The 27,405-nt window shown below is 49.6% G+C and overlaps 2 protein-coding genes across 3 annotated transcripts in view; one reads left to right on the top strand and one right to left on the bottom strand.

Annotated features, from left to right (window-relative positions):
* Window positions 1-26,224, bottom strand: part of SLA (Src like adaptor) — a 33,219-nt gene extending 6,995 nt beyond the window's left edge. Inside the window, exons 1-5 of one of the 2 annotated variants that reach the window (XM_045895846.2) lie at window positions 26,092-26,224; window positions 13,816-13,913; window positions 5,439-5,538; window positions 4,559-4,645; window positions 1,601-1,704 (exon numbers count right to left, since the gene is read on the bottom strand). In XM_045895846.2, the coding sequence (XP_045751802.1) occupies window positions 1,601-1,704; window positions 4,559-4,645; window positions 5,439-5,538; window positions 13,816-13,876 (352 nt within the window). In that variant the 5' untranslated portion in view covers window positions 13,877-13,913; window positions 26,092-26,224. Of the gene's footprint in view, window positions 1-1,600; window positions 1,705-4,558; window positions 4,646-5,438; window positions 5,539-13,815; window positions 13,994-26,091 lie in introns of those variants that run through there. The other variant, XM_045895845.2, reaches the window with a different exon arrangement.
* TG (thyroglobulin) overlaps window positions 1-27,405 on the top strand; it is a 241,089-nt gene that overhangs the window by 158,222 nt on the left and 55,462 nt on the right. The gene's annotated exons all lie outside the window — the stretch shown is intronic.

Below are 27,405 nucleotides of genomic sequence, written 5' to 3'. Positions count from 1 at the left end.
GCTGCCTCTCCGGGCTGCTCATGGGCTAAGCTGTTTCCAAGTGCTGTCCCCAAGTATGTTACAGATGCAGAAACGAAGCTCCGAGCCCCTGAGTGCTATGGCCAGAGGCACGCAGCTTGGAAATGGCAGATCTGGGGTCTGACCCTTGTCCTGATGGGCATTCCTACCTTTGCCCCAGGCCTGCCCTCTGAAGCCCAACATGCATCTTCCTATAACATTAACAGGAACTGGAAGTATGGTGAGGAGCAGGTCAAAGGTGGCAGGTGGAAAATTATCAGAACTTTGCATACCCAAGGGAGCAGAGCCTGCCACCCGCCCACCCCCAGCCCAGCCCCGGCCCAGCTCGGCTGCAGATCTGCCTGAAAGCGTCTTTATTTTTAGATCAGCTCTGGAACCTCAAGCTGGGTTCCTCCCTCACTTGGCCATGCCAGCTTAGAAGTCCTATCTGAGTCTGGGTCTCCCACCTCTGGGGACTGCCAGGGCATGCACAGGAAATGTGGTCTTTGCTTTGATCTTGTTTTCCCCTAGCACATTAGAGTTTTTGAGAGAAAAGTTGTCTTGAATTTTCTAACCATAGGTAGATGGTCCCTGCTTCTCCACAGTAAGGCTGATGCTAATTTTGGTGAAGGGCTCGAGCTCCAAAATGTACTGGCCCTTAGTAGGTATGTGGGAAATACTCTCAGATATTGCATTTCCTCTTCTCTGATATTGAGGATATAAGAAGCAGGCTAAGAACCTGAATGTATCTTTTGTTTTTAAAATGGTGTTATTCTTAGTTAGTCTGGGAAAGCCCTAACTGGGAAGGGTCTTGCTCCTGTGAGTTAAAGTGCTTGCCACACCCCAGAAACTGTGCTAAGTACCTTCCTAGTGTCAATCCCCTGTTCGAGGAAAGGGTACCCAGGCTTAGTGAGACAGGTGCCTGTCAGTAATGCATACAGCCAAAACTGGAATTCAGAGCCCTTGTTCTGAACCATGACAAAGAGTCCAGCTATTTTGTTTTCACTGAATTACTTAATGTGTAAGACGTAAGGAAGTTGTAACGATAATGATCATAGTGCGTAAGTAAGGGCATACATCTGCCTGTCCTGATTCTCTAAGATGCCTGAATTCATCGTAGGGCACAGTGGAAATCAGTGCTGAAGGTCTCCTGTGTAGCAAGAGCACTATAAACGTAGTCATGATTGCATATGGCACCCCAGATGAACATACTGCCCTCGGAGAAGTAAAGGACCCGCCCAAGGCACAGAGCTAGTGAGCGTGGGCCGGGCCTAGTCCCAAGCCTGCTCACTCGGGCCCAGTGCTGCCTACACCTGCTCTTTGTTTTGCTTCCCAGTTGATGGGACATTTCGCAGCGGGAGCCTGCGGGGCTCATTGAGTCCGGCCGTGGCCTCACCCTGCCAGGTCCCCCGCTCCCTGGCTCTGGGCCCCTAGCTTTCACTCTGGCCTCTCCGGGGGTGTGTGGGCTGCAGGGAGCTCACCAGATCGGATGGGTTTGCATGTGTTGTGGGAGGAGGCAAAATGAGCCGTGTCATGAATCAGTCCAGAACAAAACCTGCTGCTCTCAGCCCCGGCATGGAAAGGGGAGTCGGAGGCCACTCACCTTTCTTCGTCTCACTCTCTCGGATCATGAAGGAGCCCATCTTCGTGTCTGGCAGCTGGAGCAGCTCCTCTGCCTTGTCCCTGCCCAGCCCTTCAAACAGCCAGCTGGGAAATAGAAGGGAAGGGAGGCATGAGTATCCTGAGCACACCTTCCCCCAACCAGGCAGGTGGTGCTGAAATTCAGAGCAAGGTCCAGTTCCTATAAAACTGTTGGGATTCAAAAGAGGTGGCCAATTGGCCCTTCCTCTCTCCCTCCCTCCCTCCCTCCCTCCCTCCCTTCCTTCCTTCTTTTAATCATTCAGATAAAATTCCTGAGTGCCTACCCCACGCCAGGTATTACATCAGACAACGAGGCCACAAAGATGCATAAAATACCTTTCTCATCTTGTTCTCAAATGCCAGCCAGACCGTGCCCACTCTGTATTATATGACATAGAAGCATGCTAAACCTCGATAAGGTACCGCGATAAGGTTTGGCATTTTGTTTAAGGTCTCTGCCTTGTATTGTAGCCTCCCCACCGCTCCCTCACCACCCCATGAGGGCAGCGACTATGTCTGTCTGTTTGGGTTTGTCTTTGTGTCCAGGGTATTGAGCTTGGTGTGTATTTGTGAATGAATAAATGGGCACAAGAAAGACACGGTGGTGCATAATTCCACCAACTTAACAAGCCCCACATTGCATTCATTATATTCCCCTCCTATCTTCTCTTGTTCAACATATTTTAAACAAAGTTGTCATTGCACGATGCATTGACATGTGTTTCTGTATTTCTTGCTTTTTTTTTTCACCTAACAGTAAAAAAAAAAAAAAGCGGTTGTAACACTGTGGTCCAACTTTCCAACAGAATGTTCACCTTCCATACGACAGCCAACACTCTTGAATATGCTTTCGGAAGCAGCTCCATGCACAAAGGAATCTGTGTTCTAAGGAAGTGGGCACTTCCTCATTTTTCAGAACAGCCTCAGACAGATCCCAGCGTGGAAGAAAATGCTTCGTTAGCACTTGGCTGGAGTGTACTCAGAAGCAATTATACCTCCTTTTTAACAGTCTCCGTATTTCAGGGAGTGAACCCTGGCTTTTAATCCATAGGTCTGAACTAGTGCATATGCTGTGGCAAATATTAATGCTTCACTGCATCGCATCCTTTGCTATCCCCAAGGCACACAAGCGAGTCCTTTTAGCACCATGGCTGCGAGGCTGTTATAAGACCATAGACTTATAATCAGATACCGTTTATTTATGTACTGGCCTCGAAGAGCACTTTTTGTGTTAAGATCATGAGTCGGCCTAATATTTTAACTACCCCTTTAGTTCTGCACAACATACGCGCTTAGTGTCTGTGACCAATATTCATCGTCCCAGGAAATTCCACTCATAAAAATGAATACAAGAAAAACAATAGCGACAGCCATATATGAATACTAATTATGGGCATTATGCATATTATAGGCATTGAAATCTGATCCTCACATACACCCTCTAAGAAGGGTAGTCTTGCCTCCCTTTCACTGATGAGGATACTGAGGGTCAGAGTAAGTAATTTGTCCAAGTTACTGCATATCAGCAACTGGTAAAGCTAGACTTGCAATGCATTTTCCTCGGACCTTGAATTCCATAACCATTCTCCTGCACTGCCTCTCTTCCTAGTCGATATTTTAAAGACATTTATTGCATCTACTAGAGGGTAAGCTCCAGTGGGCTGTGATTACATCTTACTCCTCCAGGCTCCCCACCACCGAGCCCCTGCCAACATGCGGTACCACATCTTCAACATGAAAGTGTTGATGCATGTTTGCTAAATGAGCAGATGGGTCAGTGACACACAGCTGACTCGAAAGAGTTACTTTGACTGACATCTCTTTCAGACCATGGCTGTCACAGCTGCTTTTGTCCCACCTCTGCTCCCCTTCATCATCCTTGGCTCAGAAATGGCTTTTGGTATTCATAATCAAAATCTGTGACATTGCAGTTAAATGCACGGAGTTACATTCTGCAAAATACGCAGGCAGTTACCTCTGCTTTCGGCAGGGGTGAGTGTGTAAAGCTGTTATTTCTGGACCCCTCCAAATAAAAAAAGTAATGCTTCTCTTTCTTCCTTCCTGTATGCCGAGGTCTGGCCTTGGTAGCTTGCCAGATGAGGAGACTGGGGGTCAAGGAGGTGAAGTAACTTTCCCCTGGCACTTGTGGGGGGCTCCTACCATGGAAGCCAGGGAACTGAGCCATGCGTATTCCAGCCCAGGGGTGCTGGTCTCCAAAGCCCCCCATCTGCACACCTGCAGGGGAAGGTAGTGTGCTTGTCTGCTTCTCTCTCATGCCCGATTCTTTCGAATTTCTCCTTTTCGGCCTGACTTCTGCATTTGTCAAGTTGGGTACGTAAGTGTTTTGGGCAATAAGTGTTCTCTGTGTTCTGGATAGGATTTGATAAGAATCTAGCTAAGATGTACCAAGTGCTTACTGTAATGCTGGGCATTGTTCCAAGAACTACCCATGTACTATCCACCTCATCATCCTCACAGCCCTGTACTTTGGTCTTACTATCTATTCTGGCCCCTGTCATTCTGTATTGTGATCTCTGTCTGACAGATGAAGAAAGGAAGCCAAGACAGGAGCTGTTGAGGAGCTTGCCCACTGTTGCACGGCCTGCAGGGGACAGAGGCAGGACTTTTAGCAGCTGTGCCCCTTTGATCATGGTTGCTGAATGTGTATCGCTATGTGCCAGGAATGCAGCATTGGAGCCGAAAGGTCCAGCCCCCTTGTCTTACTGATGGGGAAACTGAGTCTCAGATAGGGCAAGGGGTTCGCCAAGATGACACCCTTCCTTATGGACTGAGCGAGAGTAAGAGTGACTGTCTGGAAACTTCCTTTCCACGGTGCCACACCGGAATCTCTCTGTGCGTGCTCAGCCATCACTAACATCGATATCATGCTTCGTAGATGCCATTTCAGAAATGTACTCACCCGTGGTAAACTCTGGCCACACATATTCCAGGAATATAACTCTCTCGACCAGTGCTAAGGGAAATGGCTTTCCACCAGCCCCCTTCGCTGGAAGAACAAGAACAGACAGGAGAGGGTGGACGGGTGAGTGGCAAAGCGAACTCATGAACAGAGTAATCAGATTTAACCCGGGCCATGTAAGGCCGTTTCTTTTTCAAACCTACCATTGGCCAAAGTTCTCCATATGAAACTATACTTTTTAAGTGTCTCCCTCATTCCAAGCTAACCAAGAACCCTTCCCACATAGCTGACACTAGCCACCTTTTGGGGATCCACAGTGAGTGTGTCAGAATTGGGGGCTTTTTAAAACCAAATGTTTACTATGCGGAATTACACCCTGCAATATAACCAAGGTAGTTTGTCTGTATCAATGAGAATCTAAGTAAAAGGAGCTTAGAGCCCCCTATCTGTTCTATAGCCCATTTTGAGTCATGGAGAGACAGCAGGATGGAAGGCAATACTTTGTTTATCATCAGAAGCTTTCTTAGACCCCTGGGTCCTCCTGCCTGAGCCCCCAGGCAGGGTAGAAAATATCAACACTGCATGGGTGGAAGATGAGACCAACATGGGAAGCAGAAGTTGGACCGTACAGGGTCTCAAAAGCCAAGTTAAGGAATTTAAATTTAACCCACCAGGCAATGGGGAACCACTGAAGACTTTAGAGCACTGGCAGTATTAAAAATTAAGCCCAAGGATCTGCTGTATGGGCCAAATTTCTCAACTCAGAATAGGACCAGGGCCCGAGTGGAGTTGGACAACTATAGCTAAAATCTAACGATTCCCATTCAAATTGAGTTCACCCTTTTTAAGGGATTGTGAAACATTTGGAAAGCCAACTCACTCAGAAATCACTCGTAGTTTCTCCCCTCGGCGGAATATGGGGGGGCTGATGTCAGGAGATGGATAATCACTCAGCACAGCCAGGAAGTCGCTATCCAGTCCTGGGGAAACAAAGCCAAGGTGTGTTCTCCTTCACAGGGAACCAAAAGGCGACCCACCCCGGGGAGGGGAGGGCCAAGACGAGTCCCTCCTGTGGACTTCTCAGCTGGAGATACATGACTTGCTTTGGAATAGCAGTTTATAGCAGGCTCTCCTCTCCTCAGGGATGGTGGCACAGGGAGCTGTAAGGAACCCAAGGTCGGTGATCCCCTTCCATTTGCAAGCCCACCTTGGCCCTGACATTCTCCTCTGAGAAGTGGGGATCCTGAGGTCCTTGAGCTGGAGTCACAAGATCTGGCTTGAAGGTTTGCCGCTGTGTCTACTGATCCCTGTCATCTTGCCCAAGTCCCCAAATGCCTACTAGCCTCAATTTCCCCATCTTTAAAGTGGGGCTAATGCTACCTCACTGCAGGGTCCATCTGGAGATGAGATGAAATTATGCAGCAGTGCCCCATGAATGATAAGGGGCCATAAAAGCTTCTTTTATTATTACCCTCCCTGGGGCCTGTGGGTCCCCATAGTCCACATACTGGGATAGGGTGTGTTGTGATTGGGCTACATGAGTTCTGAGGACCCGCCGGGACTCAAAGACTCTAACTCTGAAACTCCCCAAAGCACTTCTTCTTTGTAGGATATAAGGCACCATGCTGGGGGTCTATTTAATAGGGACTTTGGGGTAGGGGTGGGAGAAAAAGTAACTGCTTTTCATCATATGTACATTGAAAGTAATTCTAGTGACATTTTGAAAAGGAAAGCATTCTGTCTGGTTCATGTGAGTATAGCTTACTGTCAGCTAGAGAAGGAGTGATAATATGTGAATTCACTTTTTGGCACTAAGCAAAATCCTGTTTTATACAGCCTTAGCGGTTTGCTGGAATTTGGGTGCATTAGATGCGAGGTATAGTTTTTGGGAAATAATATACCTTAAGAATGGGCTGATTCAGTACCTGTTTGCTCTGATGTTGGGTTTATCCCTCCATCTGCTGGCTGGGCATCTGAACTCAAAATTCTGGGTAACTTACCATGTATTCATTCCCTCAGCAATTGTTCATTGAGTATCTGGGCCAAACATGGCGAACAAAGCAAGCCAAGTCTGCCTGCTCAAATAGAGCTCACGTTCTAGAGAATCCATAAATAATCATGGGAAGGGTCATCACCCGCCCCCTTCACCCCAGGAAAACCGGAAGAAATCCCAGCACTGGGGCATGGCAGTCTTGGTGGCCCAAACTGGCCACTTTCTGGGATCCAGACACCCCCATGCTGGGACTTCTAGACCCTCACCCCTTACAACTCCTATGTCCGGGACTCTGTGGCTCACCAGTGCCCGGACAGAGTAACCCCAAAGATAGCTTCAGGAGTAGAATGTGTGAGAGTGAATCAGAAGCCACTTACCACCATGCAACAACACATTCAGATATATTGTTCATTTGGGGAAGCTGAGCCACAGACAATAAAGCAGATGAAAGCAAGCATTTTTAGGCGTGAAATGGAAACCAAAGTGATTCATGCTGGCTGAAGTCGCTGAAAGGAGTCAGGTCTCATGAGAAGGAGCAGGGCCTGGCCAGGGAATGGCTGACCCAGCAGAGCCTCCCCGGAGCCTACAGAGACCCCTCCCTCCCATTCTGCTTTGCTAGATTTAAGAAAAAAAACAAAAGGATTCTTTCCTTGTGTAGCCCAGACCCCAGCTCAATAGCAGGAGGCAGCACTGCAGTTGGACTTGAAACCAGAAGTCCCGAGTTCTGATAAAGGGTGGATCCAGATTTTGTGAGGCATGAAGCTCATGCAAATTTGGAAATCCTCCTTAAGAAAAAGAACAGAAAGGAAATTGCAAATACAAAACTGGGTACAGTCTCTAGGAAGCTGAGGTGCCCATGAAGGGGGGCCCCACACAGAGGATCTGGTCAGCTTCCCAGTAAAGCGGGCTGATTTTGAGGCTGACTTTGCACTCTGAGTGTGGCTGCATCCTTCCCCTCCGCGGCCTGCTTTAGTCTGGAAAAAGAGGGGTTGGGAGACACCTTCATGATGGAAATCTGGGTTAATGGTCCCAAATATGAAGGAGCTGCTTATTAACATGGTCTCCACTGCTCAGGAGCAGTGTGACGAGCCGTCGTGTTCTTCTCAATTTGCCGGGATGCCGGGTCCCCAGAGCCCACGGACAGGCTGCTCCCTCTGCCAGGAAAGCACCTGCTCTCCCATTTCTCATCCCTCCCACCCCCCACCCCCACCCCCGGGAGGTTTGTCTGGTGCTCCTGCTTTACCCCCACCTCGGGGTAAAGCTCTAGGCTTTTCCTCTGAAGCAATTACCCAGGTTGTATTCTGGAGTTTGCAGGACTCCCGGGGAATGAGTGAACTCCACAAGGAGCTGTCCTCCAGCCCCCGCCCAGATCCTGCTGTCCCATCTCCGATGCTCAGGGCAGGTTTAAGGAATGAAGATGAGGAGACATCCCTGTGCTAACGCAGCCCAAGGGAAGGAGACCTGATTTGTCGCAGCAGCATGGTGGGCGGTCATCGCAGAACCAGCCCCTTGTGAAAAATGTGAAAAACAAGGCTGGAAGGAGAGGCACAGCTTTTGCTATCTGCGACCATCACAGAACCTTGAAATAGACCCTGTGTCTCTGCGGGGGTTGGGGCTTTGATGTCTGCTTCACCGTGAAGACTGTGAACAGAACAACCGCCTCTCCTTACTTTAAAAACAGAAACAAAAACCACGATCCCATTATCAAAACAATTGTCTCAATAGCGGAAAGAGGCTTCAGGGGCTGGAGAATTTCAATTTCACAATACCAGCGTGGAGCTTCCTGTGGAATTTCCGTAATAGTGATGTTTTTACAGCAATAACACTTCCATGTCGCTGAGAAAGCCTCGAGGTGGGGCTTTTGCTTAAAAGCGATGGCCTTGGTGTGGTCCTTCGCTAGGGATTTCATGTGCATTCCTGCCACCTGTCTTACCAGGCCCTGTGGTAACGTACACGCGAAGTAGGAAAATCAAGTTCACTCCTAGAGCTTGAACACACTGTCAGGTCCCCCTGCAGCCCCAGGTTTTGGGGAGAGCTGAGCCCTGGAATTAAATCAGATAAGTGATTGGCCTCGGGGAGAGGCACGGACCGGATTATCGCAGATTTAAGATAAGGAAACAAAGCTAATGAAGAAGTGTGTCTCGCATAGGCAAGAAACCCAGAGAGGATTTTTCAGAAGAGAGAATGGGCTTTGGAATCAATCAGACCTGGCTTAAATTCTACTTCCATCACTTAATTGTTCTGTGATTTGGGGAGAGATTTATTTTTAACCAATCTGAGCTTGATTTCTTCATGTATAAAAATGGGAAATACCAAAATCTACCCTGTACGACTGGGGTTGGACTCATGACGCAATGTATGTACAGAACCCACCTCCATGGAGCAGTTGGACGGGGGGGGGCGGGGGGGGGCATGCTAATATCATGTTTATGGGATGGGTGGGATTAGCATCACATAGTCCAAGACCAATTTCAGCCAATGGTGTCCTAAATTTTGAAAAGCCTCTGGATGTGCAAATTTGAAAATATTCTGTTCTTCTAAAAACAAAATCCATTTGGTGAGAACAGAAGATGAAATCCGGAAGACCAGATATTTACTGATGGCTCAACTTGAAAGTGTGTCATAGTGAACGAACTGTACAAAAGTGTAAAATGGGAAATGAATCCAAAAAAGGAAGGAGACCCAGGCAGAACTCACTAGCCACAGATATTACTTGGTCAAAGGAGGACAGGCCTTTTTTAGCATTATTATGCCTCTTGGAATCATTACCATTTCTTTTTAAATGCTAAAAACCTTTCAGTAGTTTCCATTTATAACTCTAGCAAAGCCAGCCTTTCAGGACTCCCAATGCTCCATACAACCCTAGAGAATATATATTCTTATTTAAAAAATGAAGAAACAAAGGCTGGGAGAGTGTTTAGTAACCTGCAGCAGGAGCATGAGGGTTGTTGAAGCTCCTGGCCATGTCCCTAGGCCACAGAGCTCTTCTTGGCATGTAATTACCAGGCTCTCCCCAATTAGCGCTTGCTCCTTGACAGGTTGGGACAAACGCTGACTCCAAATGAGGTTTCCAAGTTGGCACCAGCAGCCGAGTGCAGTTGGTTGGCAAGGAGCTAAACAACCCAGTGCTTTCAGCTTCTGGTTTTGCACGCCCTTGAATCGTGCCCAAATCCATGGCCTCCAGAGGGTCCAAGCAGGCCTTGCTTTCAATGTCTTTTACAGGAAACATACACACACAACTAACCAATCAGACGGGGCTGGGCAGACTCGCCTGATAGGAGATCTACCAAGTTCTGTTGATCACCACAAACCATAGGTTGTACCCGTGGGTCCTATATTGTGGGTTGAAAAGTGAGGCACAGTGGTCCACAAGTTCTGTTCTGTCCCACGCCTTGGCTGTCCCATCTCTGAGATGAAGCAGATTGGACCGAGTAGATCTTGAGGCTCTCAGAGGGCACAGCGAGGTGGAGAGACTAGCTCAGGAGCACATGGTAGCAGGCCGAGTGCCTAGTCTAAAAACCCAGTCACCTAGCGGCAGAGGGGGCAGACTCTGTCCCTGGCCACCTGCTCTCCTGATGCTACTGAATACCACCAGCACTACTATTTACTTAACAGTGTCTTTCTTTATGTTAATTTGCTTTAAAAAAAACCCAAATCTTTAGCCCCATTCTAGGCACCGTGAAATCATGGTCTGATGGACGAGGTGTATTTTGTATGGTCTCCATTACAAGGGCAGAAGTTGTACATTCAGTGTAAAAAGTTGAATGATCACGTTCCACCTAGAACCATCTCAGGGGCCAGAAGTGGGATGAGTAAGACCCAGGTGGAAAAGGTGGGTCTAGTCAAAGATCTGTTGCAGGTTCCCTTCCAGGGCACTGGACTGTCTGTGATAGAGATCACTTCCTGTGGAGGCTGGGAGGAGGGAGAATGATGTGTGTAGAGCACTAGGAATCATGTCTGGCATGCTATAGAGTCACTCCCATCATCCCATTTTACAAGTGAGACCAGAGGGACCCTACGGAGACAAACTGACTTCTCTCATTGCTCATCGGGTGTTAAGAGTAGGGGCAGGACTAAAAGTTGGGTCTGGGGATGAAAACTTTTGGCTCAAACCAGGGGGCTTGTAGGAAATTCCATGGGTTGTTCCCCTCCACCATCATCGAATTCTGATGAGCAGATCTGGGGCGGGGCCCAGTGATCTGCATTTTTGACAACTTTCTGGAGGCTCTGATGCAGGTGGTCTGAGAATCATTCACTGGGGAAGTGCCAGGCTGGGTCAGAGACCTCCCTGCCCTCTTCTTCCTCCTCAGAGCCCCTCCCATGTCTTCTTTCCATGGGGCAGCACCCTAGGTGCTAGGTAAACGCCCCGCTTAGCGCAATTTCCATGCTTGCACAGAAGGGGGTCTGAACAGTGTCTGGGTTTGCATTATGACCTCTGTCAGTGAGATCAGGCTGATAAAAGGTGAAGAGGGGAAAATAAAAAAAAAAGAAGGTAAGGTGGGGGAAAATTGTACCTTCAGATTCTATTTAAGGTAGAAATATGTCATTGCCCAGCTACATGGGAGTTCCCTAGGTCTTACTCAATTCTGTACTGTCCGTGTCTGGTGCAGAGCAAGAGTCTGAAATAAGGATAGGATTGTAGAGAAAATGAGTTATGTGGGTTGATTGGCAAGCAAGTCATGGAACCCCCAATTCGACTGCTTTAAACCTGCTTTTTTCGGGGGGAGGCATTTAGACAGAGCCTCGTGCAATCAGGTTACCCCCAGTGGAGTTTAGAAAAGTGATTCCTCCACATTTATCAGGCGACTACTTTGTGCTGTCAATGCTCTGAGAAGGGGATTGTCCTGGTCTCCATTTGACTGCTGAGTCCTGCCCTTCTTCTGGGAGGCTAACTGACTTACCCCAGGTCAAATGGCTTCCAGGGACAACACTAGTAGCTCAGCAAGGTCATTTGTCTCTGAGGCCTGCCCCGTTTCTTCAAGTCCTCCTACCTCTGTGGGTTTTGTGATAGTAGTCTCCAGGAACTGGAGTAATCAGGGATGTTCTAGAAAGCTTCGTTTAGGAGCAAACAGATGGACAAAGCCACATCCCAAGGCATTCACCGTCCTCGCTGGGGGGAACAATACACTCCTAAAAGCTCAGAAAACGTGTCTGTCTAGCAGTTTACAGGTGAAGCCTCCTGCTGATCCCTGTGTAGGGCCTGGGGCTTTTGGTGACTTTCATTCTCCACCACTCAGGCTAATGTCAGAGGAAGCTCCACTTGTATGCTGGCCTAAAGCCCTCAGCTCCCCGCACTACTTCCTGGGAGCTGGAGCCTGACCAAATGAGTAAGCATGAGTGTTAGCTGAGTGGGTGCATGTCCCATGAAAACCCGAACCCTCTGCATCCATCGGCTAGAGACTAATTAATGCAGCACCCACTGCAACCACTTTCCTCTCCCTTCTTCGAGTGGATGGCAGAAAAAAAAGGGGGGGGGAGGGAAATCAAATTACAACTGATCACAGGGGAAACTTTTCAGGGGTGGGGGATGGAAAAGGCAGCTACTCGTGCTTGATGTGGTTGCCTGGATCACGCACTGGGTCCGACCTGGGGAATTCTCTTCACCAGGGGGTGGAGGGCTGGGGAGACCCCTCTACCTCCCTTTTCGAGGTGACCTCCCACCACCCACACAGTGGAAAAAGAGAAACTTATTTCATGAGAATTTGCATTCAAAAACTAAAGGCAAATGAGCGAGCCCTTGGAGACCCGTGTTTTCATGGGGTTTGCTCAAGCATGCCGCCCCCCCCTGCCCCGGGGCGAGAAGCTGCAGTACAAAATGGCCTCGCTGGGTGGGTGGGTGGGTTGGTGTCTCCCGAGCCGGGGTGGGCCCTGGGTGTTTTCCTCAAGCAGCCATGACCAGAAGGGGAAGCTGTGATTTGCAGTTGTTTGGAGAAGGTGGGAGAAGGGCCCAGGCAGCAGGAGGCCCGGCCGACACCTGGTTCTGAGCTTTGCATGGGAGGCAGAGGGGCCCCGGGGCGCGCCGGCTGCCCCACCTCATCACATGGCTCCATCCCCTTTGTCCGGGAGAATGTTCTTTTCATCTTTCCCCACTTAGGCTTAAGGAGGGGCGTTGGAACAGACAGCCACTAGAGTTGCCCTGCCTCGGGACCGAAATGGGCGGCAGGGTCTCTGCTTGCTCCCTTGGGAGCATCCGAGGGATCCCGAGACCATGTATAACTTGGTGTCTCCATTCTGGAAGCAATGAGAAGGCGCCTCCTTGCTGAAGGGGCCACAGAAGTAGTGGAATGAGCAGTAGAGACAGGCGCCTGGCACGGCGGACTCTCAGCAGGCAGGATGGTGACCATCTGTGCGTGGGGACTTTGCAGGGTGTGGGGCTGCAGGGGGCGCAGGGGACGCGGGGCATTAGCAGAGGGAGACCGAGCACCAGCACTGTGACGTCAGATAGGAGGTGGAAATGTCCCAAGGGCACTCACCCTGGGGACCCTGAGGGACCTCCTGACCATCTCCTTCCCAAGCCCCTCGAGGACCCACACAGTGCGCTGCCACCACCCCACCCAGAGCAAAAGGAGCTTTGCTCTCAGCCTTTGCCCCCTGCTTGCTGATGTCCTCTTAGGGCTCTCTGGCCAGTCTCTGAAGGGCTCCTCGGCTTCAGGAACCCGCCTCTACCCGGCAGCGCCACGGGAAGCTGACTTCTGTCATCACTGCATAAGCCATGGCCTTGTGCCCTCCCCCTAGGATGGCTAGCCCTGTGATCCTACCAAGGGGAGCCAGGATTCCTTTCTTTTCAGGAAGATTTCCTCGAGCTAGTGTCTAGCTTCATCAGGTTGCACAGCAAAAGCTTCTGCAGAGCTGTGATAATATTAAACTCACGATAATATTATAGCACGGCTGGCTGGCAGGGTGTGGTAAGCAAGAGCCTAGCTTTCAGAATCAGACTGGCCTGGGTTGGAAATCTGACTCTTCCCATAGCGGATCACATTTCCTTGGTGAGCCTCAGTTTCCCCACCTGTCAAATAAAGGTGGAAAGAGCTGTTCTCAAAGGTCCACCACACAAGCCAGCCGCCCAGCAGCCACTCAGGGCACCACTGCTCAATCTTTTGAAATGCTAACCACGAGCAAGGTGAGAGAGGCAGCTACCATGAGTGTCTCTGCACCCCGTGCCCTGTTTCACCAATTGTCAGCAGCCCCGGTCGCTCGGTCTTGGCCCCGGCTCTCGAACGATGGAGTTAAGCATCACACCCAAGAGCCAAGAAGCCAGACTTACCATCTGGGCTGGGCACAGGCCTCTCGGGAGGTGCTGGGGTGGATCGCATACTGTTTCCCATCGCTCTGTCTCCCTGGGCTGTCGAAGATGCTCGAAGCCTACGGCACAGGGGATACACACAGCAAGTCAGCCACGCACCGAGCCCTCTGGGTGAGGAATGACCCAGTTTAGAGTACATGGTGCATCACTCTTCAGCAGCTCACTTCTTGAGGGGCGGGTGTTTTCATGTGAAATTGAGATCCGTGAATGTTGGTTACATTTGCTCAGCCCTGGGTCTTTTATCAAGGGAATGACAGAGAAAACCACAGAGAGGGAAGTTGTGAGCGAATGCTGTTGGTCGCAGAAGTTTCCATTACTCCGAGCCCTGGCTGGCGGAAAGCAACCAGCGGTGCTTGTGTGCAAGGTGAGGGGCATTTCAGGGGGACCGCAGCCCCTCCCTCCCCCACGCAGGACCCCCTCCCAACCCCCATGCATGGGGAATCGGGAGCACCTGACACCCAAGGAAGTACCAGCTTGACAACCAGAGGGGGGCTGAGCAAAGGGTAATTTCTGCGCCAACTTTCTCCCGCGTTCGTTTCTGCACATGCCCTAACCCACGGTGAAGAAGGGAAACTCCATACCAACGCTGCATGCTTGCGGCGTGCCCCGTTCGCACATCCGCTGCAACTTCTGATAATTGTCAAGTCCCTGCATCCCTCACCCCATTTCTCAGTGAAGGCAACCGAGTCCCCAGGAGGGTAAGGTCACACAGCACGGATTTGAACTGCTGAGGCTGAGCCTCCAGTTCGTTCCATGCTGGTTCACATTCTGGCTCTGCGCGTCCGAGCGTGGTGACCTCTGGGCAAGTTATGGACCTCTGCCTGCCTGTTGCAGGGAATGATCATGAAACAACGTTCAGTCATGGCTGCAAAATTAACAGATAAAGCACAAGAAGCACTGAGAGCGTGGCCTAGCCTAAAATTCATGTTGATGTTTGCAATTTATAGTGTATTTTCAGATTGTCCATGATGATAAACGTTCAACCTCTGGGTCCCTGTACGAGCGTTTTAGAAGGGAGCTTAGGGCGATCACAGAAAATGTGTCTTCTTGGGCTCCTTGAAACACAAAGAAGGCCCCACCCACAGTCAGAGCCCTTCTTGTCTCTTGGGGGTAAGGGGGAGAATGGAAGGGCAGGGTCCCCCAGCTGGGGCTGCCCATCTGCAAACTTATACTCCACCCCTTTCTTTGTCTGCAGTTTTGGGTAGAGAACTGAGTAGCTTGAAAGGGTCCAGAAGTCTGTTAACCCAACCCCCACCCTGGTCTTAAATCCTTCCTCTATGCACCGCATATTCAGATTCTGGAAAGATCTGTGCTCTCGGCAAGGCCTTCCAGAGATTGAGGGAAGTCTGTATCACTTCCTAATTTACTGAGGAGGAGGTGGGCAGGTAGGATATTTAGTGTACTAGGAAACAAGAAAAACCAAAATTAGTTTTGCTTGAAAGTTAACATATTTTAAATATTTACATGAATAGTTCATCAGTCGTAACTCAAATAGTTCATTTATAATTGTGCTCTTCCTAAGATAATTACAAACTTGCAAGAACTCTAAGTCTAAAATGCACCAAGAAAGTGTGGTCGGAATGGATCACACATTCAAAGTTAAGAACCCCGTCTTCTGATCCTGTTGACTGAAAACAACAGAGATAGTTCTAGGGTGTGGCCCCTCTGGTGATAAGTCCCTCCTTTCCCCTTCTTACCACCCCTCCCCTGACCCCATACAGCCAAAGGGACACCTTTGACCTTGGCAGGACCCTTCCTGCAAGCCCGGCAGGTTTTAACAGCATCACCCTTGCTCTAGGAGGCAGAGACAAGTTGTCCTTGTCCCCAGCTCCTCAGCTGGTGTAGGCACTCAAGAAAACGTGCTCCTAAAAAGGGCTCAAAAGACCACGCCAGTGGAGTGGCTGGGAGCCTCACTCCTTGCAGCTGGGTCCTGGGCCCTGAGCCAGCACCTGGAGAAAGGCCGGCCCCTGTGGTCCCACCCACCCGACGGGGAACTCGGGCCACCTCTGAGGCCCCACCTCACGCATGTCCGGGGAAGGAGCAAAGAAAGTCGCCTCTGACTCTGAGGAGCTGGCTCTCCCCCACGGAGCTGTGCCCCTGTGTGCTATGCAGAGATGTCCCGCAGAGGCCTCTGCCACTCTGTCCTGCTCCCTGTGCTTTCCTGGAGCCCACCAGTCACCCCAGACCGTCAGCTTCCCTGACTGTCATTACTAAGGCCTGGAGAAAGCTCTCAGGACAGGCTGGGGAGAGGTCTTGCAGGCCTTCTGTCTGGGAATAACTCTGAAACACTCATGCTGGCCTCCTCCCTCTTCCTCTCCCACGTGTCCCCACACCACAGTGCACCCCAGCAATGCCGTTCTCTTCCCTGTGGCCTAACACTTGCACCTAGCATCAGTTAAACACCAGGGACTGGGGCTCCTGGGTGGCTCAGTCGTTTCGCGTCTGCCTTCGGCTCAGGTCATGATCCCGGGGTCCTGGGATCAAGCCCCGCATCGGGCTCCCTGCTCTGCGGGAAGCCTGCTTCTCCCTCTCCCACTCCCCCTGCTTGTGTTCCTGCTCTCGCTCTCTCTCTCTCTGTCAAATAAATAAAATCTTAAAAAAAAACAAAAAACAAAAAAAAAACCCACCAGGGACTGTGCCTTGACCCCGGCCCCACGCTGGGTGTCAGCTCCCAGCCCGCAGACATCCCCCGGCCCCGCCCTCCTCTCCATCTCCTCACTCAGAGCCCCTTCTGGGCAACAGCCTGCAGCCTTCACGTCCCACCCTCTCCTTCCTTCAACCACAGCTCCAGTAAAGTCACGGGGAAGAAAAGACTTTGTTATCTATCAAAGTGAATTCCGACTTCACTCCCTCCCGACAACTTTGTAAATCTTCTCAAGCACACGTGTGGGATTTGGGGGGATTTGTGGAATCGGGGACGGGAAAAAGAAAGGCTTGAGGGTTGCATTTCTCAGTCGGGGAAACTGAGGTCCTTCCAAGAAAAGAAACATACCCAGGGTGGTGACATGCGAAAGGTCGGGTAGGTACCCAGAAGTCTGACACACTCCCTCTGCCCTGTTTCTCGCACTCTGGTCTCTTCGGTCTCGGGTCAGCATGCACACACCAGGCCACCATACCCCGTGCTGTTCGGAGAAAGGTCTCAACAGCCCTGAGTGGTCTGCTTGCTGGCTTCCTGTGTTCTCCAGGAAGGAGTTAACTTCTCTGCGAGAGGCTTTCATTTGAGCGAGTAAAAATGCCCCCAGAGACCGAGAGCCAGAGTCTCCCTAATGAAATGGCTGAGCAATCTGATTTAATCTGTGACAGTTTTATGCAGGGGTTGGAGGTGGGAGAGAGGGTAGGAGACACATAATTGCTTCTAGGAACAATAAAGAAAGGGCAAAAGAGAAATGAGTTAATTAACATTAGCTCTGAACATTTGGTTTCTTCCTCCCTTTCCTTTGTGATGTCCAGGATCAGAGCTCGTGTTTGCCTCTTAGCCTCCCCCTAGTCTGTTTTCTTGGTGTGAACTTGGGCCTTCTGAAAAATGAGAGTGAAAAAGATGGTCTCCAAAGACAAAGCCACTTTGCCCCTTTTAATTCTAGGAATCAAGGCTCGATGAGTTTCTGAAGACAATTAATAGAAGAACCATCATCACTTCTCTTATCAAGTCCCATTACAGAATCCAAACCCTGACTTCATATTCTTCAGGGTCAAGGGAAGGCTGTTCCTGTGTGCCCCACCTTCTGGTGGGCAATTGCCTTTAACCCTCCCAGCCTCCCTGGGAGGCCAGCTTCCTCCTCCACCTTCTTGGTGTGGAGGTCAGCTGCTGAGCTAACCTGTCCACACTCGGAGAGCTGGAAAGGTGTGGGACAGGGCCGCAGGATGCACACCTACCTCTCCTGACTTCAGCACCGATGTCCTTTGTCCACCTTTCCCAGGGAGCCGTGCCACTGCCTGTCTCCAGGGAGGAGGGAAGATCACCCAGGACCTCTGGGCAGTGGGGATGCAAGGCACGCAGAGGTCCCACGGACGCAGGGAGTTACCACTTGGGGTGTGGGAGGCGCCTGCCAGCAACCTGTCTCTGGCTAGCTTTCTCTGTGACCAGATCAGGGATCCTTTCATTGCGTGTTCTGCATTATCTTATAAATAGAGGGGGCAGGCTTCTGAGAACCTTCCATTCCCAGATGGTATCCCGGGACCGTTCTGTGTACTTTATCCCCTTTGGGCTTCTAATGTCCGGGCCTTGCTGTTGGAAGGGCAAGTAGCCTGAACCCCTACATGGCGTGCTGAAGGTGGAGAGTTGAGGAACCTCAGCCGAGGAAAGACAGGTCTGGACTTTGTAATAAAACCAGGAACAGTTGGAAAACCTTGATGACAAGGTTTAATTAATATAAAAATCTTTTTAGGGATGCAGCTTTCCCTTTGGCCTTAGAAAGTTCCCCCACAAAGAGTGACTGTAAGTCCACTCATGTGACCGGCTTCTAAGGCGTGGAAGCATGACGCCCCCAGTGGGGAACCTCCCCATCCACCCTACCCGGACCCCAACAGTGGCAGTAGTCCCCGGAGGCCCCCCTCCCCACCACCGTGGCTGAGCAGCTCTACTCTGCGCCTGGCGTGGGGGTGAGGCATTTTCTAGCTGTCCTACCCTTGTCGCTCATAACAGCTCCCTTTCGGAGGTGGGATAAATTCTGTAACTTGTCCAAGGTTATATGACTGGTAAGAGGAGAGCCTGGGCTCCAAAGTAGCTGTGCTTGCCACCTCCATGAGATGCTGCCTTGCTTTCCTGCCCCTCTGGTTCACAGAGAAATGATTTTTTAAAGTTCTCGAAGTAAATTTCTGGAACCATAAACTTTTGGGGGGAGACCTTAATACAAAGGACAGGGAGGTCTGGAAGGGCCTCTGGGAGGTCAGGTGGCAATGTTTGGAACCCATGTCTGGGGATCTGGCTGGAGGGGAGCAGAAGGGACTGGAGAGAGAGAGGCAGGGAAGGTGTGCTCAGGCCTCAGCTCTTAGGTGGCTTGCTAGGGTCAAAAGAGCTGGAGTGAATCCTGTGTAGTGTGTTCCACCCTTTCACAACGTGAAAGAATTGATACTGCTATGGGGGGCGGAGGGAAGAAAGAAACAAGAAAAACTAGCTTATACTATCCCAATTTGTAAAAAATTAACATGCATATGCAAATATGCATAGAAAAATAGGAAAGGAAATTATTTCCAAGATGTTTCGAAGGGCTCTCTCTGGGTAGTGATCTCATAAGGTAAATGGACCAATTTCTTGCTTACACCCTTCTAAAATCTCCAGATGGTTCTCCCACATGCATGAATTGCTTTCACAACCCAAAGCAGAACTTGGACAGAATAAGGAAGCCTTGAAAGGGTTTTTAAGTCAGGCAAGCCTGAGTTCAGATTCCAGCTCCCAACCTCCTGGCTGTGTGTCCTTTGGCAAGTTACTGCACTTCTCTGAGCCTTGATTTTTAAATCCACACATTTGGGATATGAATACATGTCCTGCGGAGTGTTTTAAGGATTGAATTACAGATCATATCCGAAGCAGGGGTAGGTTTGGTAAAATCAAATAGCTAAAAACTTCCCCAAGCTGGATCTCTTGGTGCTATTGGGTGGCCCAGCTAACTACTCTGCAAGCTTGAGCAAGTCTCTTTGCCTTCTTGGGATCTCAGCATTCTCAAATGTGATGGGAAAAGGGTTGGGACGGATGATGGCTCATGGCCCTTTTGCCTCAATTACCCGTCGACTGTGACTGATGCCAGGTACCTGCCCAGTTGACTTGGGACTTCCTCGGTACTGCCCGTGGTCTGATGCTATGCGCAGGAACAAGAAGAGCTGGAACAGCAGCTCAGCGTGGGCTGGTTGCCCTGCCAAGGATCTCGCAGGATTTCCGGGGGGCACCCCACCACATCCTGACCTCGTGCAACAGGCACACCTGCCCTGTGACCCACATTGTTCCCTGCTCTCCTCTCTGGGCAGGTGCAGCCTCAGCCCGCCCACCCCCCAGCCACCCAACCCCACCTTGTTCTCCTTTCCTGCATGGCTCCTAGGGCTCTGGCCAGGGCCTGCAGCCAGCTCCGAAAATGCACGCATGCTCCCACTCCCTCGTCCTGCCTGACTCAAAATCGGAGGCTTTAAATTGCCATTTGGAGGAGACCTTTGTATCCTCTCATCCAGGATATTCCAAACCTGCTGGTTGAAACCTGTTTTAAGAGTTTCCCCAGAAGCTTAGTATGTAAAATCGATAAAAGCAAGCTGCTGGTTGGGGACTTGGGGTTCAGCACTCTTGCCCCTTTACTCTTCCTGATGGGAGAGCCCAATCCCAGGATATCATAAAGCACCAATTTAAAAAATAGCAGTTCAATGCCTTCATATTACAAAGAAAAGGCTCAGAGAGGGTAAGCAGCCTGCTCAAGGTCACTCAGGAAGCTTGGGCAAGGGCCATGACTCCCTGTCCAGCACTCTGTCCACCATTCTGCCTGAGCCCCGTGTCCACGAGCCTGTGTTCTGGCACCTTCTGCCCCTGTGTGCTGGGAAAGGAATCTCATATACTCTCAGGCTAACAGGGAGACTCAGCTTTACCCTAAGACTAGGATAGATGCAGCCTACAAAACATTTTATGTTCATTTTAGGATGTCATGGGAAGAAACCAGATTTGGGGCCAGTTGATGCTGAAGCAAATTTCAATCTCACCCCTTTTTACCTCACTAAGCCTCTTTCCATTCTTTGTTTGTTTTCGTTTAAAACGTGGGCATATCCACATCTGCCTTGCTGGGGTTTCACAAGTAAGGATTAGGGAGAGGAGGTATTACAGGACAGGCACACCGTGCGGTCTGTGTGGCCCCCCTCTGTGCTGATAGTGAATGTGCCACATGTAAGCAAGGGCCTCTGGGCCCAGACCTGGTGGCCGTCTGTATGACGTGGTGTCCCGCATGGCGAGATAGGCCGAAAGTCAATCTTGATTTGGCTTTAATATTTCATTGAGTAAAAAGAGGAAAGCCCCCCCCCCCCCACCACCGCCATTTGTTTCTCTTCTAGACCAGCTTTGTATACACAGAGGCTGGTGTAAATATATATAACCCATGAACTGACATCACAAACATTGGCAGCGAAAAAAACAGTGGTAACGACAATTATTTTGATATCAGAAGACACAGATTCACAACTACACAGAATAGGAAAGCAATATATATGAATAGGCTTTTGTTTTTCCTTCCAAATCTGGATACTTGCGAAACCCAGGCTTTATTAGAAGGAGGAGGTCGAGGCAGATTTGTGTGCAGACGTGAAAGTTCGCCTGGACGTGTGGGCCCAGGGGCGTAAAGTTAGTGACTTGTTTCCTATATCACATTTCACAGCAAGACTTAGTTTTGCTTTTTATTCACTGACGTGAATCAACCGTGTGGCTCATAACCTTATGGAGCGAGATGGAAATCGATAGCTTGCTAATAACATCATTTGCATATGCTGAGCCACCTGCTCTAGAGTCCTCGCCCCTCACTGTGGATCACTCATCACAACACAGACATGGGGGTCCTATACCAGGGTGCTCAGACAGTTCCTCTAGGGGCTTGGGCTCTGGTCTTTCTACAAAGACCCCAGGATGTTTGCATGTGCTGCCAGGGGTGAAACACTGAGCTACTCTTTTCTTTTTTTTCTTCACCTCCTCAGGAACTCTGCATTGCCTTTTAAGTGAATTATAATTGTAACAGTTATTTGTGTGATTGTTCAAAGAATGGCTGTAAGTAAAGACAGTGGTCAGATCTGCTTTTACTCATGGCTGGAACACAGAAGCTATTCCACGAGGGAAACAAAACGGGATAGGTGGTAAATGGAAAAACAATGTGCCCGGGAGAGAGAGTAGATTGGTGGTGTCCTGGTAAACTCTAACAGTGATGGGGTAGTGTTGTGGTGTTTGCTCCCTTCTGTGGCATAAATATTCCCACCGTGGCTGATTTCAAGCTTGCAATGTGACGTCACCGAATGTGGAGTTAGGAAGGGATGTGTACAGTGGGCCCTCACAAGCCGGTATGCATGGTTCCATGCACCAGTGCAGGAAGAGACTTTCTTCTGACGATTATCCTTATTTGGAACAGATGCCTGAAGACATCCCCATTGTTTTCAAAGGAGAAGAGACCCTAATCTCCATGAGCATCCACCATGTGGAAGGTCTAAATTAAGTATTTGAACTACACTGGCTCATCTGATCCCCCAAAGAGCCTGCCATTTTGTAGATGAGGAAACGGAGTCTCAGAGAGGTTGAGTAACTTGCTCAGGGTCACACAGTTCATTAGCTGGTGGGGCCAGCTTTCAAACGCTGGTTCTTTTTACTACCGACCCTGATTCCTTCCACTACCCTCATCCCAGTATAATAGCGTTTTGAATCTTTTAACAAATGCTCTGAAAGCTAGCATTCCTGGGGAAGCCTGAGAAGGCACATGGGCCTGGGCATCTGCATATTCCCTGCCCCGGTCCTCAGGCCCCTTGCTTCTGACCATTATGAAGCCACTGCTGCTCATGGATAGTTGCCGGCCAAAGAGCCAGCTGCCTGGCTCTTGCCTCACACCCTGCCCCTCTTGCTCTGAGCCTGGAGGCACAGAGGGTAAGCTGTCAGCTTTGGGTCATAAAATCATTTGAATGAGTGACTCCAGCCCTGGGAAGAAGGAGAGTTAACCCATTTCTCCCCCTAATTTTTCTTAATTTTTACTTCTCATACATTATATCTTTAGAACCCACAGTGGCCCACTAACCTCTCAGAGACTTGGGGCAAGCCACTTTCCTTCTTTGGGTCTCAGTTTGCTCCCCTATAAATAGCAGGTAGACCAGATGGAAGGCTCCTGTATTCATCACAGATCCATGCCATCTCCCTATGAGGCTGAGTATACAGCAACAGGAGAAAAACAGGAGCTTAATATGTGTTGAAGAAATGTTTTAGATGTGCTCTCCTTTTGACCCCCACAACGGCTCTACATAGGACAGATCACTGTCGTTATGCCTTTTGTATAACTGGGGAAACCAAAGCCAGGGCATTTCTAGAAGCTGTTGGAGGTCCCCCAGTTGGTAAGAGGTGGAGGCAGGACTTGAATCCAGGCATCTGGATCCAGAGAGAGGCTCTTAACTTGTAGTCCTAGGCATCAGGGAATGGATGGAGGCTTGTATAAAGTGGAACCCATCCTTTTTGATGGAAGATTATGGCGTGCTAGAGGGTCATGTATGTCATAGGTATTCCGCAGATGGACCCAGAGGTGTATTGATAGAGCCTAGATCAAGAAGTGAGTCTGACACTCCCGGCTGGGAGTTTACATTTAGAGGGTGTAAGAAATAAGCGATTGTCCCTGTGACTTGGAGGCCTTGGCTGGGGGCGGAGGGGGGTAGCTGGCAAGTCTGCAGATTGGGAAAGGGCATGGCTACTGCCCAGGGTAATGTGAGAATTACCCTGAATGAGCTTCACTAGCAAACGGGTCCCCCTGCTCTCTGTCCTGGGCCCTGTCTCTTTCCTTCACGACACACACCATAACTGATTGGTTTCTTTATGTGTGTCTTACCCACCCCCACCCCAGCTGTAAACTTCCTGAGAACTCGGTGCCTGTCTAGTATATTGCTCAATGAAAAAAAAAAAAAAGTTACCTAGCAGGTGCCTGGCACATAGTTAAGCGTTTGCTTCATTTGGTTGAGTTCCTGAAGGTGTTGTCTGTAAAGTGCCTGGCACAGCCCAGGGAGGTGGCCGGGCTGTGCTTTTCCCCCTTTCTTCTGATGCTCTTGCACCTGCCCCGCCTGCCACACCCCAAGGCCTCCAGCCATGGTCCCTGCTGCCTGGACGGTGCCATGGAGGAAAGTATGACTTTGCAAAGCTGTTTGACAACAGAAGTGAGCCGCTGAAACTTCGAGGCCCCAGGGTTTCTGTCTGTAGCTCAGTTACCATAATGAAATAAGCCCCCTCCCTTGGTGGTTCTCAGATGGGAGGAAGTGGTTTGGACCCAGGGTACTTATTTCCTTCAGAACGCCTGGGGAGCTGAGAGGGAGGAAGTCGGTCACATGGTATGGCCTCAATGCATATTTATTAAGGAAAGGGAAGGATGGAGGAATGGATAGATGTACTCACAGGGCCCTCACTCAGCATGCTGACAAGAACCAAATGGTCTGGCCTGACGTGCTGGAAAGGCTTAATGAGAATTGTAAGCTCTAGCCTCTGCCAGAGCTGGGGGACATAAATTCTTGCTGAATGTCAAATGAAAACTGAAAAAACCCCAGCACCATCTATGAGTGCACGAAGCCGATTAGGGTTTGCCACAATGGAGCCTTACTAAGTCTTTAAAAAGACACCCTCCCCTTGGAAAGACATTGCCAGCTCCCAAAACTCAAGGGTGGGGGGAATTTTTTTTTCCCATTTTAGGAAAATGAGTTCCATTTGCTGCAATCCAAACCTACCCGTGTCTGTTACGGTTATATCACATGGAGAAACGAGCAGAAATAAGCATTCAGAAAAATCAGGGAATGTCCTGCTGCACAGCTGTATGATTTGATTCGCTGTGTATAACGCTGCCCGTTACCCACCGGTTCCCTAGAGATGCCCCGGGAACCTGACGTCCTCTCCTTGTCTGGGTTAGGAATGCTACCAGCTAGCTGCTGCTGAGAATTCAGCATCTCCTATATATGGTAGTTAATTTAAACTTCTTACAAACATACAAGGTCTTTTTTTATGAGGAGGAAAATACGACTCAGAGAGCCAAAGGGGCATGTTCAGAGTCACATAGCTCCTTGGTGGCTGACCCAGAATGTTGACCAGGTATAGCTAATGACATCAGTGATTTTCCATGAAGCCGTCTTGCTGCCCTGACTCTAAGATCTGTTTAAGACACAGAAGTCTAGATAGATTTCAGTCTATGTCATAGGTTTTTAATATTTTTCTTATACTTTTCAGGACACATAAACACTCTTGAATGGCATTCTTCTAACTGGAGAAAATCGTTTGCAAAGGGTTTTGCCAGAACTTTGATTAAGGCTTACCTCCCCAGATTTATAGGTTTGCGGCTCAGCGTCTCATAGCAAACCACAGAATGACAATTTGCAGACTATGGGATATATTTCTCTGAAAATGAAGAGCACTGCTTTAGTACACACTTTTGTCCTTCATGCACTTGTTGTAGCTGAGACTCTCCCCTCCCTCACCTCAGCCCTCGGAGCCCTTAGCGCCTCTCACCATCTGTATGACTTTACGCAAATTACTCAACCTCTCTGAGCCTCATTTTCTCCTTTGCCAAAAGCACGTAATAATCAAAACCTTGTGGTATTGTTCTGAGAACTGCAGGAGAATAACTCTTCACTCAGTGCCCCTCCCCGGCCACTCAGCATGGCAGACACCATCCCTTTGCACATACGTGCATGGCCCCAATTTAGGGCACTCTGAGGCCAAAGCCCAGGTCGTTTTCCTCACATTAGGCTCTCTGGATGTGTTGGCACCTAAAAGAATGTGAAGTATGCCACATTCCTTAGGGAATTCTAGCTCTCCAAAATCTCTTCTAATTCTAACCTTCTAGGTCTTCCGAATTTGTATACCTCACCTATTTGCCTTTCCTTTAATCCTACCCCTGCCACCATACACATACCTCCTCCTCTGCTTGTTGTTGCTTATTACTATGGGTTATCATTGGCTTCTTCCCAAAGATCCAAACACCCGAACTCCTGGAAGCACTACTGTGATTGGTCAGCCTGCCTGGGCCCCTTGCTCCTTTTAGATGTCATGACTCCCTGTGGATAGCATTTATTGAACAACTACTATGTGTTTGAAACTGGCCTGGCTACTTTGCATATGTTAGCTCATTTCATCTGCCCAGTACTGAACTGGGCACCTTTATTCCCACTTCACAGGGGAGAAAATGAAGGCCTGGAGAGGTTTAAACATCTTGCCCAAGGACATACAGCTAGGAAGACTGAGAGCAAGCAGGAGTTGCCCTTAGTACGAAGCCTGCTATATGCCAGGCTATCGCTCCTTAGCTAGAAAATCTCCTCTGGCAGGAGCGTCCCTGGTCCAAGATCCCCAGCCCGTCTTGCCATATGTAATTCTGCATCGAATATTCACTGAACAGCTACTATGTGCTGGGCGCTGGGTTAGGTGTCGGCCTCACTCGAGATGTTGCCCTGCCTCATCTCTCGCAGAGTGCTTTCCTATCCCCAGAAAGTCAATGCTCTGCCAGTTGTGGGTCTAAGAGTCTGAGGTTTCTCCCCGCCCAGCCCCTGCCATGTCCCCTCTGATACCTTCAAAAGCTGGGCATGGTCTCCCCTGGGAGTAGCTGCCAAGGGCCTGCCAGGAGCGCCGTCACCGTCTCTCTATCAGCTGCTGCAGCTTCGGCACAGTGAGCAGGTTGCCAGGCCTCCGCGGGTGTAGAGAGACCCAGGCTATCAAGAAGAACAGCAGTTGCTAAACCGGCCACACACTTCCTCTGCTAGAAAGGAGGAAGGCGCGCGGGACTTGCAGAAGGGCAGGTTCCTGTTTTTAGTAACCACTCTGAGCAGGCTTCTCTCTGTAAGGATAGGGAAGACCGTGGCATTATTAATTTTTTTTTTTTTTTTTTTTTTTTTTTTACAAAGCACTTGGGAATATGTGCAGCTTGATTCTAAATGCCTGGGCCATGCTCAGGCTTTCAGAGGCTGGGACCTTTTTCTCTAATTTAAAGGCAGGGGAGGCTGAGAGGCTGTTCTCACACATCCTCAGAGTTCACTGGGTCCAAGGAGGCTGGGGCTCAGGCCGGCAGCTTGTCTTTTCTCAGTTTCCTGGTTATGACTGCTTTTTTATGTCCCTGCGAAGGGGCTCTGGGGCAGAGCTTCTGCCTGGGCTCTGCCACAGACAGTGTTTAATTAGCAGAGGTGGGAAATAGTAGGGCATCCAACCCGCTACAGAAAGAAGCTGCCCACCAGCCTTCTGGGGCAAGACAGGCAACCCCTCTGCTGTGCTACAGCCAGAAGAAACTAGGAAGGATATGAAATGTAGTCAGCTTCCCTGCAGGTTCTAGAGTAAAATTGACTAAGGAAACATGGCGACTGGGCGCAGTGTGTGATGCTTGGCTGGCTCCTGAACTGAGGGAAAAGACTTAGAAAGAACATTCTTGGGATGGAGATAGGCGGGGTATTCACATAGATACCACATTGTAGATAATATTGTGTCAGTGTTAACTTTTGGGGCATGATAATGACACCGCAGTTATGTGGGAAAATGTGCTGGTTCTCAAGGAGATACATGCTGATGTATTTGGAGGTCAAATGTCACGATGTCTGCAACTTTCAAATGGTTCGCTAAAAGAAAAAGAACTATAAAATACAAATGTAAATAAATATAAATCAAGAAAAAGACAACGAGGGCGCCTGGGTAGCTCAGTCGGTTAAGCATCTGCCTTCTGCTCAGGTCATGATCCTGGGGTCCTGGGATTGAGTCCCACATCGGGCTCCTTGCTCAGTGGGAGACTGATTCTCCCTCTCCCTACTGCTCCCCCTGCTTGTACTCTCTCTCTCTATCAAATAAATAAATAAAATCTTAAAAAAAAAAAAAAAGACAACGAGAGAGGCAGAAAGCAA

The sequence above is a fragment of the Mirounga angustirostris genome, unplaced genomic scaffold, assembly GCF_029215605.1.
Source record: "Mirounga angustirostris isolate CCGP_5_RB_7025 unplaced genomic scaffold, mMirAng1.0.hap1 SCAF_4, whole genome shotgun sequence".
Lineage (NCBI taxonomy): Eukaryota > Metazoa > Chordata > Mammalia > Carnivora > Phocidae > Mirounga > Mirounga angustirostris.
This window is presented reverse-complemented; position numbering and strand designations above follow the sequence as displayed.